General features: G+C 42.2%; 1 protein-coding gene across 3 annotated transcripts in view; it reads right to left on the reverse strand.

The window, feature by feature from the left end:
* The window catches only part of FBLN2 (fibulin 2), a 201067-nt gene that overhangs the window by 67801 nt on the left and 118761 nt on the right, over positions 1-14505 (reverse strand). For all 3 annotated transcript variants that reach the window (XM_077325598.1, XM_077325596.1, XM_077325597.1), the window contains exons 3-4: positions 9150-9261; positions 3073-3202 (exon numbers count right to left, since the gene is read on the reverse strand). In XM_077325598.1, coding sequence (XP_077181713.1) covers positions 3073-3202; positions 9150-9261 — 242 coding nt within the window. The remainder of the gene's footprint in view (positions 1-3072; positions 3203-9149; positions 9262-14505) is intronic.

Raw genomic sequence — 14505 nt, forward strand, 5'->3', positions numbered from 1 at the left:
AAATGAGAATGGGAGGGAAGATGAAGCAACACCAGTGATTGGGCAACAATAGGAAACTGAGAGAAGGTAGGACAACTTCTGGGGACTCCCTGGAGCAGATGGACAGTCCAGCAGGCCAAAAGCAGCCTTGAAAAATATGGGACAGACCCTGCCGCTGAAGGGGAAGGTCAAGGAGAGACCTTTAAAGGGGAAATGACAAGCTGGAGAAAGTGGAGGGATGACAGCCATTGGTTGGAAGGTCAGTCACTGTAGGTTAGCCTGTGAACGTCCCACTCTAGGTACTACTTTATACGGCTTGCCTGGAGACAGGCAAGTAGTATGGAGAGTAGGTTTTGTCCACAAAGCCAGAGTTTAGAGAGAGCAGGAATCAGGGTGAAGGCCCCCTTCTATCATTGCTGAGGCACTGCTCACAGGCAGGCTGGAAAAAGGCAAAGGAAGAAGGTGAGCCCCTCCTGCACTCCAGACACTGACTGGTACAGCCTGGCATGTATGAAGAAAAGCATAACTTCGCAATAAAGTGGTCAGATGCTTAATTAATAAAAAAGCTGCGAACAGAGAATCTGATGCATATTTTAGCATATATGGTATATTGATATAACACAATTAAATTGCCAGTTAAAAAAAAAACCCTTAGGAAAACCTGCACTATGGCAACCCAGTCATCCTCGTGCTGTATTAGCAGTCTCAGCAGCAACAGGAAAACAACATGATTTCATCATTGCCCACATGAAGCTCATAGAAGACAATGAAAGAAGACCCTGCTCATGCTGAGCATGCCCTGTTGTTTGGCTGGAACACTTTCACAGAGTCACAATAGGGAGGATTACATAAGAGCTTTGGATGCTTCTCAGAAAAATCAGATGAGGTCTCAGCCTGCCACTAGTGTTGATCTATTGAATTCTATAATGGATTCCAGATATTGCCAAAAGTGGAGGCATTGAGAAAAAGAACACAGAGAGAGCTGTGTGATAAACAAAAGTAAAGGCTGAGAAGAAAGTACCAAAACCTGGAGTTAGGTGCCAAAGTCATATTTTATTGAAGACCCCCAAATATCCTTTCTATTGTACGTGGTCATGCTGTATATTATTTTATAAAATTACTTCCTAAAAGCAAACACAAGACACTAAACCAGAAAAATAAACTGTATTCCTTATTGTTTTTTTAAAATGAAAGTTTGAATTAGTTGGGAAATGATTATTCCAACTTGCACTGGCAGGAGCTATCAAAAGGCTTCCCAGCCAGCAACCAAACCCCCATCATTGGGAATGCCATGGCAACAGCTCCCTACAAGCATACAAGTAGGCCAGCTGAAAGGCAGAAGAGCTGGCTCTTGAGATATTTTGGCATGCTGAGGGGAAACTGGCATCTAAAAATGGTGGATAGGTGACAGCGCTGGGTTTCAGAAGCCCAAGAATGGAGAGCTGTATCAAGGCGGCCCGCTGGAGAGGCAGGAGTGGGGTGCATACCTGAAGGAGCAAGTATATGATGGCTGAGAGAAAGGAGTTTGCCCTCTGGGTAATGTCTAGTAAGGGTACATTCAGGATAATCCCGTAATTTATATTTAAAAATCAATGTAATACTCCTTTCTCTCTGTGGGAAATGTACATAGAGTGTTCACAGCATACTCAACAGTTGCATGTTCAGCAAATTAAGCAATCCTTCAGACAGATCTCAGTGTCACATTTTTTGCTTCTTTTAGAAACAATGAACATTAAATAATTAACTTAAAATATTTCGTAGAAAGAACAAGCCTCTGCAACTGATTAAATCCTATGTTGTACCAAGAAAGCCTTCACTTTTTCTTTCTAACAAATGATTTGCAAGACTTTGGGGACATTAAAAGACCAAGCAGGGCAAAAGCAACAGAGTACAGAAAAATATAATGTGGAGTGTCAAAAAGCTATGTAAATTGCTATCAATCTTCAGGAGATCTTAAAACCTTCACTTTGGATATAATATTCAAGAAAGGGTATAATAAATAAGGAATTGAACCTTGAACTTGCAGGACCTGGCCAGCTTTCATTGCAGATTAAATCAGGGGGCTGAATAAAATGATGTAGATTTTTGGCAGGCAGCGTCCATTCCTCAGTTTAGGATCAACATGCTATTTATTTTTGAGATAAAGTTCCTACAGCCATATAAACATTTGTTGCCCTAAGCCAACTTTTTAACTGTAGTTCTCATCCAATAATAATAACAATGTACATTACCAGTTTTTTTTTAAAAAACTGTATATTGTACAGTAATTGGGTCTCCTGATATCTATAATATGATATGATATGATATTTCTGTTTAAAATGTGCTTGTCATTAAAGGTATGTAAAAAACCTTCACAAGTCTGTGTCAACAGGAGGCCCTTGTGTATTCATCCAAAGGCCTCATACTGGGAGGAAGAAGGTTTCTCCCCCTGGTTCTCTCAACCCCAGTACCCAGAGTGTCCTCTCTGACCTATTTGCCTTATGAAGGGTCTGGCTTGTCCTGGGACTAGCCCCATTGGAGGCCCCACCCCTCTGAAAGTCTGATGGGGATCTGAGCAGTTCCTGTGAGGAGAAGTTATCACTGCCACCACATCCCAGTGGCGAATCATCTCCTTGGTTCCAAGCCCATGGCTCAAGGCTGTATCCCAGCTGTTACCTGTTAATGGGTGAGACCCTATCAAGTTGTGGAACAGCAGGATTTGCCTTAAAGGCATCACATGCTTTACTGCTTCGGCTCCTGGACATTGAGAATGGGTCTTTGGCTGTTTTCAGAGTCAGGGGGACTGGGGGCTGCTCAGTCCCCCAGTAGTATAGCACTGGAGATAGAATGCTCAGGTGGAAGAGGTGTTTATGAAATTCTTATCCGTGACATAAAAATCAGTTACACTCTTATACTGAAAAGTACAGAAACCAAGACTGTCTATCTATCTGGCTCAAACTAAGAATGCAAATGCTTAGCAAAGTGAAATATTCATCCTGTACCCCTGATTTTTTGCAGTGAAATGTAGACCATGGTCAGTCATTTAAAATCCAGAGATTCAAAGCAGATTGGTTTTAGCAATTATCTCACAAATGTTTCAGCAGAGCATCTTACCTTGTAAAATGATCCTCCACAGGTATCACTTTCATCCGGTCCACACAAATCACCTTCTCTGGCAGCAACCATGCCAGCAATGCAGCTGTTTTCCTTTAAATACGATACACAACACTGCTTCTGAGCAATTCTATAACAAATAAAACATACATTGCTTTCAAAAGGAGGGGCAATATTTCCACACAATAAAAATTGGTGCCACCAAACGAAATATATGTTTGGATATATTTTCTGTGCCACTCAATAACATGGCTGTTTTACACACTCAAAATACCCATGTGCTCTATTTCATATTAATTTTCTTTATGGGTTATTTGGCACATATTTATTTTCTTGAATTACTTCAGGTGCTGCTGCTTTTAGTGGGATCCCATTTCAGTTGATGTTAGCTATAAATACCATTAAAATATATTTATGTATTATTTAATTAAATCATTTCTATATTGCTTGTCTATCCAACTAGAGTCCCCATAACAAGGAACAACAAAATAAAAACATCTTTACCCACTGGCAGAAGACAAGAATAGAGGGAGACAAATGAATTTCCCTGGGGAAGGAGTTCTAAAATTTTGCCACAACTGAGGAGACCCTTCCTAGGGATTTTTTTTTTTGGGGGGGGGGGGTTCAGAAGGATGCTGGATAGATTGGCTGGTTAATGTGATAGAATGAAGAACTAATTATAATAGAACCAAAAATGTTGTCTTTGGCCATAATCGATTCAAGTGCGTATGAACTCTCAATGCTCATAAAAAAGGGCAATGCTCTTTCTTTAAATGTTATGGGTCTCTGTCTTGGCAGGCACATCTTAAGGACATTTTATCAACTGTCTGCCATACTTTGGGAACTATTTTTTTATTATTTCCAGAGGATGGCAAGCTAACAGCCCCAGCCCTTAATGCATTCCAGGGCAAAGTTATCATGTAGCTTTTGTACGTAGTTTAAATATGGGGGTGGAACAAGAAAATACTCAGCCAGCTTGAAATCATTCAGAACAACTTTTTAAGGAAAATCTTGGGTCTCTTTCAGGGAACTCCTGCTGCACACTTAAGTTTAGAAATTGGACCACCCTCTGTGACAACAAGCATCCACTTGAAACCATTTAAATATTATAAGAAACTTGACAGTATTTCCAAAGACAATTTGGTAAAATATTGTTTTTGGTACTACAAGGAAGGGAATAATTGGTCCACTTTGCTGTCCCCTATTCTGCGGTTATACTCCTTGTCCTCTTTAGAGGCTGTAAAGTTTTGGGACTCAAGCAAAAATTGCCATTTTTTTAAAGATGCCCTTCATTATATTGATGTTGCCTAACAATCGTATCCTTGATTAAGAAACACAAATTACCTTGTTACTTAGTTGATTTTTCTAACTATGCCATCTGAGCATTTACAGTACAGGTTTTAAAAAAAGCTGTGGAACATTGCCTCTGCCCTTGTGTTCTTAATCAGGTGGAAGATATTGCGCACTATGTTCTGTACTGCTCCTTCTATGGGTCCATTCGAAACAAACTGCTGAATCAACTTTTTGTAAATTTTTTCAGCTCAGATGAAGAATGTATTAAATTTTATTGGCTGATGCTATCCCTCAAAGTGTCTACTTTTATATTTTTATCCATAAATATAAGGAAGAAATTAGTATGTGCTAATCCTGCAAGGATTTTATTTAAATTGTAATTCCATGTTATCCTATGGAGGTTTTTGTTATTGTTGCATTTATTTATTACCATCTTAGTTTTATTCTGTTATGTAAAAATGTGTTAATCCTTCTATTGTGGAGAGCATACAGTTATACATTGGTGGATATGCAGGGATGTGACAGAGTATGGTTACAACAATAACAATAAACATCATTACCATTTTACTGGGCATTCAAAGATGAGCAGAGTGGATAAATAGGTTCATATGAGAGACGGTGATAAGGTGTGCCTTGAATCAGGCCCAGAAACCAATTGGGAACCAGTGTAGATGAAGCAAGACTGGAGTTACATGATCCATACATCACTTCAGTGAGCATTATGGATGCAGCATTGTATACCAACTGTAATTCCAAAGCAGTCTTCAGCTCCATGAAGAGCTCATTGCAGTAACCTGATCTACATGTTTCCAAAGCATGCACCACAATAACCTGAATAACAATTCAAATTTTCATCAAGTACAACTTCTTAAATTGTTACATCACCTTGTATTTTGTCTTTCTTCTATTCATGTTTAAAGGTCTGTGTGAGCATATAAGAGTCAAATAACAGGTTCTGAAAAGCTGAGCAGGATGCTCACCCCATCTACAAAACAGTACAATGAGTTTTTGAGTACAGTTCCTTTTCCCCTTTTATACCTTGTATGAGATAGTGTCACACTTACAGCTATAAAACTAATAATCTTTTCTATTGCCAATTCGTGTTCATTCAAAAGTGTCTTTTGGGTTGGGAAATATCAATATATCTAACATGGCTCCATCTGAAGATACTTAAATCTGTGGATCAGGAACATAACAGAAAAACAGTCCTTCAACTTGGGAGATCCTCAGCCATGCATAAATTTTGAAAAGTTACAATGCAGGGAGGGGTTTTAAATTCCCCTAAAAGACAGGACTGCTGTCTGCAGTACACATGCACAGACAGCCTACACTCATCATGAGAAAGGAGGGGAAGAGGAGTCATGCCAATGTGTGTACCTTGACATGTGCCACCAACCAGAACACTGCTACTGCCACCTCTCAGGTGGGTGGAGAAGAGGAGGAGCAGTCACAGGAGCCACTGTCCTCCCTTTGTTTTAGCCAAGTGGCAGCATCACTGTGGGTGGGCAGGCAGTGGAAGAACATAAGAATTCTCTGCCAATAAAAGAAGGTGAGGTGGGTGCGGTAGGAAAAAGGGAGCAGGGTGAATGGCCAGGAAAGCAAAGCAGAGGGGAAGGAGCCAAGTTGGCAGACAGATGGGTGGGAACATCAGAACAACTTTTGAAGGCATGGTGGCAGGGGAGGGGATCCATGTGGAAATGGTGAACAGGGAGGTTGGGTGGCAGGCAAGCAGAATAGAGGAAGGGCAGGTGAGAAAGCAGGAATTCTCCTCCCCATGTTTGCCTGTGAGGAGAGGGGCAGGAGCCCAAACTGAATATGGTTGTTGGTTCAAAGAGCATTTAAGGTGAGCAAGTAAGGGGTGGGACATGGGACCCCCTGAATCTTTTAGATTCCAGTTTGTGGAAATATTTATTGATTTAAAATCTTTATTAACCACCTTTCTTCCTTATAGGTCTCAAGGCAGTTTGCAATATAAATAAAACACATACAATAAATTACACACAAAACATAAAACCAAAATTTTAAGATTACAGTTTAGGAATGCTTTAATCAAGCATTGTCCTAAATAAAACACTAAGCACTGGTTCTTAAAATCATTTTCAGAGTTCAGTTCTGAAACCCAAAAGCTTGAAGAAGAGATTTCAAAAGTATACTGAAGCTGGGAAATCAGACTTTAATAGCCCAAATCCTGAGAACATTAAGCATCAACCATCCCAGTGGGGACTGTTAGAAGTACCATGCCTCACTGAACTAAATGGGACTTGTGCAACCATCTTTTTCTGGATTAAAGCTGCAAACTTACTTAGAAGTAAATTTTATCAGAGACTCCTCAAAAGTACAACACCTAATAAACATTTTCCAGGAAAACAGATTAAACTTGTCGAACACTATTTTTACAGCATATTTGTACCCTGCCCTTCCTCAAGGAATCACATAATGGCATACACAAAGCTCTCCTTTCTCCCAATTTTGCCCTAGAATCATAGAATCATAGAGTTGGAAGGGGCCATACAGGCCATCTAGTCCAATCCCCTGCTCAACGCAGGATTAGCCCTAAGCATCCTAAAGCATCCAAGAAAAGTGTGTATCCAACCTTTGCTTGAAGACTTCCAGTGAGGGGGCGCTCACCACCTCCTTAGGCAGCCTATTCCACTGCTGAACTACTCTGACTGTGAAAAACTTTTTCCTGATATCTAGCCTATATCGTTGTACTTGAAGTTTAAACCCATTACTAAAAAATGCATTAGTAAAAAATGCATTACTAAAAAATGCATTAGTAAAAATGCATTATTAACAGTGCAATCCTAAACTACAGAATTCTAAACCCACTGACTTGAATGGACATGGAAGAGTATATCTGTGCTTAGTATACCTCTATGGATAACTAAAATGATTTGTTTTAGGAAGTGCAAACATTTTGGGACTGGCTCAGACTATTTTGTCACAAAATAATTTATTATTTAACACTTCCTATTTTGCCCTCTCTCAGCAGACTTGGAGGTAATCACAATATTGTTAAAATCACACAAATCAAATTCTAAAATACAGACAAAATTTAAATCAGATCATAATTACAGACATAAATTAAGCTCTGGCCAGTGATTTTGGAGATGCCAAGAAATCTTTTATACTCTTCCTTATGTTCAGAGTGACTCTCAGTTTAACTGTCTTTCGGGCATACATGTTTTAAGCTTGCAGAAAATAGAAAAGAGAAAGGAGGTCCTGACAATAAAGTAACTTATTATTTACCTTATATTTTTAATGAACAAAAATGAAATATTTGATTTCTGCATATATTAATATATATGTCTCTACATATGCATATTTCGCCTTTTACCTGAGAGCAAACATATACTCATGCACTGGCATTCTGAGTCTTGATCAGTTTAGACATAAATGGTGCAATCCAGGCCAAATTAGTAAAGCTTTTGATAAGGTTACACATGATATTCTTGTTGACAAGCTGGTAAAATGCGGTATGGATCCTAATTCTGTCAGGTGGATTGATAATTGATAACTGGTTGACAGATAATACCGAAAGGGTACTTATAAATGGTTCAGCATCCTCTTGGAGAAGAGTGACAAGTGGAGTGCCCCAGGGATCTGTCCTGAGGCCTGTGTTGTTCAACATATTTATCAATGATTTAGATGAATGAGGGATAAGAGAGGAAACGTATTAAATTTGCAGATGATTCTGCATTTAGGTAGGAAAAACCATATACACCAATATAGGATGGGGGAGATCTTGGCAGTAGTATGTGCGAAAAGAATCTAGGAGTCTTAGTAGACCATATATTGAACATGAGTCAGTAGTGTGACTCGGTGGCTAAAAAGGCAAATGGGATTTTGGCCTGTATCAAATGGAGTATTTTGTCCAGATCACAGGAGGTGATGGTACCGCTTTACTCTGCTCTGGTTCAGCCTCACTTGGGGTACTGTGTTCAGTTTTGGGCCCCACAGTTGATGGAGCAGAGTTGTTCTCTCTTGCCCCAGAGGGACGGATCAGAACAAATGGGATGAAATTAATGCAAAAGAAATTCCGTCTAAGCATCCAGAAGAAATTCCTGACAGAGTGGTTTCTCGGTGGAACAAGCTTTCTGGGGAGGTGGTGAGCTTTCCATCTTTGGAAATTTTTAAACAGAGGCTGGATAGCCCTCTGACGAAGAGGCTGATTCTGTGAAGATTCAAGGGGTGGCAGGTTACAGTGGATGAGTGATCGGGTTGTGAGTGTCCTGCATAGTGCATGGTATTGGACAAGGTGAGTGAGGAGGTCCTTTCCAACTATTATTCTATGATTCTATGAAAATTATCTAGAAAAGAAATTGATCTAGTCCTCTTCATATACCACTCTGGCTGGCTTACTTTGTTACTGGACCAGGAATAAGTCTTTCTCAAATGAGAAGAAATACACTACTCTTGCAGTATCATGCAAATACATGTTTTGGTTATAGTATATACCCAGTTTATGAGAAACAGACTTTTGCAGGTAGGAAATATTGGCTGAATGGAACTGGACGGTTCTGAAGCAAAGATGAAGGCATTATGCTTCTCTCCTCTTCAGTACATAATCACCAGAAATATTGTTATGTTGTAGTTGGAAGAAAAAGGACTCAAAGCTTCAGTAGCTGATTGTGAGAAAGAGAACAGCATTCTTTGCATCCTAATAAACATACAGGTGAAGCCAGAATGTGCAGGTTTCAGATTATGATGTGTTTGTGAAGTGTAGATCATATATGAGATTATACAATCTAAAATGCTCATGGTTTTCTGCTTCATGAACCTACCTGCAAATATCACCATCTGTTCCACTTACAGGGGTTTCTGTGCATTCACTGTTGTCAATAGCCCACTGCTGTCCAGCAGCACAGCAAGTTTCAATTAAATCTTTTGTTGAACCTGGAAAATGGTAGACATAAATAGCCGAACATTTTACATGTAGTGCATTTCATTCATTCTTTTTCTGCAAGGAAGTCTACATAGCACATAGACTTCTAGACAAAATAATATAACAATTGAAATGCATGAGAAAAGGAACATTGGCATCATTTAAAATATGAAATTAAAATAGCACAGGATCACTGCATATTAATCTAGGCACTGCATTAATGGCAGTTACTTGACTTTTTTGTGCTATTGATATATATTTGGCAACTGTCAGAGAGATGTGATTTTCATTCCCAGACAGAAAATTAAGTATCTGGTAGTCCTCCAAATAGTTGGGAAAAGTGAAGCATCAAGTCTCCAACTGCTCCATTTGGCTTGGCCAGGCTGTACTGTAAATCTGGAAGACTTGACCAACACCAAGACCTCCCTATAAAGGGGCGTGGGCTTATCCACAACCACTCAGTCCCAAGGAGCCCCCGATGCCCAAGCCTCTATGGCCCATTTTGAAGGGGCAAAGGTACAAAATTGCTCCACAACAACAGCAGAGAAGTTTGCAGAGCAACAGAAAGCAACATATCAGTCATGAGGCCCATAGCCCTGTTCCACACCCATTGCCACCTCACCTCCAACCCCATCTTCCCCTGCAGTTCATGCAGTAGAAACGCCTGTCCCATTCCTAACTTCCATCTCCTTGTGGCTTGCCACTGTAGTAGGGAGGGTAGGGGCACAGCCCACTGCAGCTCATTTGAGTGGTCATCCAGAGAGGTCTGCAATAGCACTGACATCCTCTTCCCCAGATGTGTATCTGGGTCTGCGATTCCCCGAATACATCACCAGACTTGCGATTCCCCGAATACATCACCAGAGCCACATCACCAGACTTGGCAGCTGAAGGCCTGGTACTAGCTTCCCTGCTAAGCAAGCTGCCTACAGGAGGAACATCAAGCATCAGTTAGGGGCAAGAGGTTCAATTCCTGCCACCAGTCCAGGGGTACACCATGGTTGTAAGGACATATACCTATTGAACAGAACCTTTATGCTGAAGCCACCCACCATGAAAGGAAGTATCACAGAACACTGCATGGCCTCTGTATTAGGCAGTCTGTTCACCACTGCCTGATCATAAGAGATTCACTGGTCTCCAAGGGCATACATGGATCTCTGAGCTGCCTTGGGCTCCTTTGGAGAAGTCATCCCACCACATGTCCAGAATGCACAGTGGCAAGCAGTCAGATAGCTGCCACAGGCAATGGTGAAGGCCATACTGACATGCTCCACTACTAGCCCATACAGCCACACTTTCTCCACCTCAGGCTGGTGTCAGGCATCACCATCCACAGGATCCTATGTGGCTATGCCAACATGTCACAAGGGAATGGATGGCAGGGCCAGACACTATGGACCATAGAATGCTTCCTATTACCGGCCAGCCACAGAATGGACATAAGGTCACCTCCAGACTAGATTTCTATAACTTGTTTTATGTGGGCCTGCCATTGTCCCTGACCTGGAAATGGCAATTGGTACAAAATGTGGCTGCGAGAGTCCTCACAGGAAGACCTTGGAGGCTCATAACCAGCCTATGCTGAGGCAGCTGCATTGGCTGCCAGTTGCGGATTGGATCCAGTTCAAGGTTTTGTTTTTGACCTTCAAGACCCTTCACAGTCTAGGACCCACATATCTGAAGGACCACCTGTCACCGTATGCCCCCCCCCCCGCAGGGCCTTGCGCTCTGTGGGTACCAACTTGTTGGTCATTCCCAACCCCAGGGAAGCTCACCTGGCCTCAACCAGGGCCAGGGCCTTTTCGGTCCTGGCCTCTACCTGGTGGAATGAGCTCCCAGAAGAGCTGTGGGCCTATCTGGAATTGTCAGCTTTCCATGGAGCCTGTAAGATAGAGCTCTTTGGCCAGGTTTATGGTTGAGGCCAGTGCAGGAAGATCTAACGGGCTCCCCTCTTAGGATGTGTAGTCATTGACATAGCCACTTACTACCCCAGGAGCAGGTGTACTGGTATGGGGAGGCTGAGATTATACCACCATATGTTCTTAAGTAATTGTTTGGGAATGTTTTATTGGTATTTTAATAGAATTTTATTGTTACGGGTTCTTATCAACTGTTACCCACCACAAGCCTGTTACTGGGAGTCGTGGGATCTAAATTTGAATATAAACAAACAAATAAACAAACAAATAAAAGGTAATAGTGGGGCACCTCTGGAGTGAGGTGCCCACTCATTGAAGATGGTTGTAGAAAATGGCATGGACCATGGGGGTGGGGGTTGGGAGGACAGATGAGCCATAGGGTGCAAGGAGGCCCCCCAATTAAATCTGTGTCTCTAATTACCCCTTTCTCCCACACTAGAATAATGGCCAATTACCTTCATCACCTTCACGGGAGATCAAGATGATCCAGCTCTTACCCACACACTATGTTGGGATGAAGTAGTGATGCTTCAAGAGGTTTCATGCCACATAGTGCTAATGCGAGCACATCAGTGCCCTGCAGTTCCCAAATAGCATCTAGATGGGGCAGTCATTGAAGCCCTCTGCAAGAAGGTCAAGGGTCTGGCATCTTCACACAAGGCCATCAGCATCCTGCAAAAGGTGCTGCTGTTGTGCTGGTTCTTCTCCATGGATTGTGATCATCCAACAGTCTGAATGTGAAGGAGTTACCCCAACCTCCTCAGGTATCCAATTCCCATGCTTAACTATTCTTACTCAAAATCCCCCATTAATATCCAGCTGGTACCTTTCCATCCATAATTTAAACCCATTATTATTATTATTTAAACCTATTATTAGGTTTAACCTATTAGGTTTAACCTATTATTTAAACCTATTATTAGGTTTAAATAAGAGTAGCTCCCTGTTCTCCGTGAACCAGAATTTGATAAACACTGCTACAGAACCATACCAGCTCAGGAATGAGCTTGGAAAATGCATGGTGAAAATCTAGCAGTGGCTGAAGACAGGATAATGGACTACCATATTAATTTTTTTTACAACCTTGCAACTGTGTGGTTTAAGTTTGTGAAAATAACATTTCAAGTTCCATCTTAGTCCAACTGAAAGACACATTGATTATTGTTCATTCAAAGGATGCTCAGGATCCCAATAGTCTCTAGAGTGAAAATACTCAGAGCTGTGAGTCACCCAAAGCCCGATTAAAGGAAGTATGTCGCTGTGCGCATCTTGCTGGTGAGCCTCAGCAATGAGGCTTGCTAAGCCACATGTTTTCCTGCTGGGCGGGGAGAGGAGGAGATATCGTAGTTGCCAATAAAAGGGCTTCTTTCTTCCTGGTGACACTGCAGCAAGCTTCCCCCCCACACACACACACACACCCTGTTTAGCATGTTGTATTTGTTATAATATTGTTTTACTGTTTATTTTGCCACAGTTGGTGGTCCGGCATGGGAGGATCCTTTTGACAGAGACTGGTCTACTTATCAGTCTCCCTTGATATTGGGGTCTCCATAAGAGATGGCGTGTATACAAGCAGGGTGTCTACCTAGCTGGGTTGGTAAGCTCACATTGCCAGGTGGCTTGTGGAGACAGTCAGAGGCTTATGCCCATTGGATTCCCTATAAGCCATCTTCCCAGGATGGGGTTCCAGATGGCAAGGGAATCAAGCTCCAGGCTGATGCCTAGGCTTGACCCCAGGGCTGCATCTGGGACCAGGTACATTACGGTCTGCTGACTGTATTAGCTGGATTCCTCCTCATGCTGTGCCAATGCTCCAATGAGAGTTGTAATTAAAGTAGTGTCCCATTTTATTCCAAAGTTCTTGAGTTGTGTCTTCCTTCAGCAGGCAAAAACCTGCCCTCCTGCTAGGCAATGGAGATTTATTCCAAACTAGCTTCAAAGCCCGTTCCTAAGAATGGGCCTTGAAAGTGCCCCCTCCCCTGGCCCTTGGCCAGGCAGCTTAAGGTGGCTTTGGGCTACAGCATGCAGCCGAATCAAGTGGGGCAAGCAGGGGCTGGCCAGCTCATTAGCAGGCCCAGGACAGAGCTCCTTAGCAGGCAGTCAGCAGGCCAGGAGGCCCTTGTTAGCAGGTCCAGCCTAGGAGGCTGGGAGGCCTTCGTAAGCAGGCCCAGACTAGCAGGCTAAGAGGCCCCCATTGGCAGGCCCAGCCTAGGAGGCCAAGAGGCCCTCGTAAGCAAGCCCTCCACCATGACCCTTTGCCCAGGGCCCTCTCCCCTTACCTGCTGCTGGTTCAAGTCACTGAGGCACGTCTGAGAGCAAAGAGGCTAGAGTCCAGGGACAGAGGGTGGGAGTTGCAGGGGCAGGGCTAATCAGGGTGCAGCCAGCTTTGCTGGCTGCACCCTGATTGGCCCCATTCCAACTTGAACAGCCAGACACATCCCACCCCCTTGGCTGTTTCTCAAATATATATAGGAACCATAGATAAGGATGTCTTTCGATGTGACTCTAATTGGCTGATGGCTGTGGCTTGGCTCCTTTGGTAACGTTCTGGGCTACTGTGATTTGATAAGAAGGGACTCCAGCACTGTTTATTTGGTTTTCAATATCACTTTCACATTTTAGTTAGAATTGCTCAAAGGTACAATGGTTTTAGTCCTTGGAATATAAATTTTCTCTATGGTGTTTCCTCAGCTTCAGCATCTATGAAAGTAAGCTTGCAAGCACAAAGGCAGCTGAAGTGCATTTGTGCTCCTGGGTTGTCTTTGAAATTTTTTCTACGGAAGCAGCCACAGGAGAATTACAGATCAGCTATCAGAAAGAAAACAACGGGACAGCAAAAATACATGTTGATGTTGGAACAAAGAATCCCAAACGTCATGTCCTTTCGACCCAGGAGATAGGGTTTGCTTCACATGCTTCACAGTGGTATCTTATTAACAGACTGAAGTTTGATTTGCCTCCACAGTGTTTTCAAAAGAAGCTGCCAGAAGAATCATGATTTCACATTAATAATACAAAAACAGATCATTTGTGCTCGAATGAATTGTTGAAATAAGTTTAAGATGAATTCTGATTTGGAATTGCTATCCTACCGCAACAACAGAATCTGTTATGGATAATTTCTTAGTGTCAAGCACGGTCAATAAAAGGGTAACTTAGCCTTTTTACTAATTGTGGGGAGAGGAATGGGAAGGCGACTGTAAGCCGCTTTGAGCCTCCTTCGGGTAGGGAAAAGCGGCATATAAGAACCAACTCTTCTTCTTCTTCTAATCACAGCAAAGAAGTGGAATGCTTGTAATACAGAAAGGGGAAATCTTGATAATCTGACACTTT

This window comes from Paroedura picta, chromosome 3 (assembly GCF_049243985.1).
Source record: "Paroedura picta isolate Pp20150507F chromosome 3, Ppicta_v3.0, whole genome shotgun sequence".
In the NCBI taxonomy this organism is placed as follows: Eukaryota; Metazoa; Chordata; class Lepidosauria; order Squamata; family Gekkonidae; genus Paroedura; species Paroedura picta.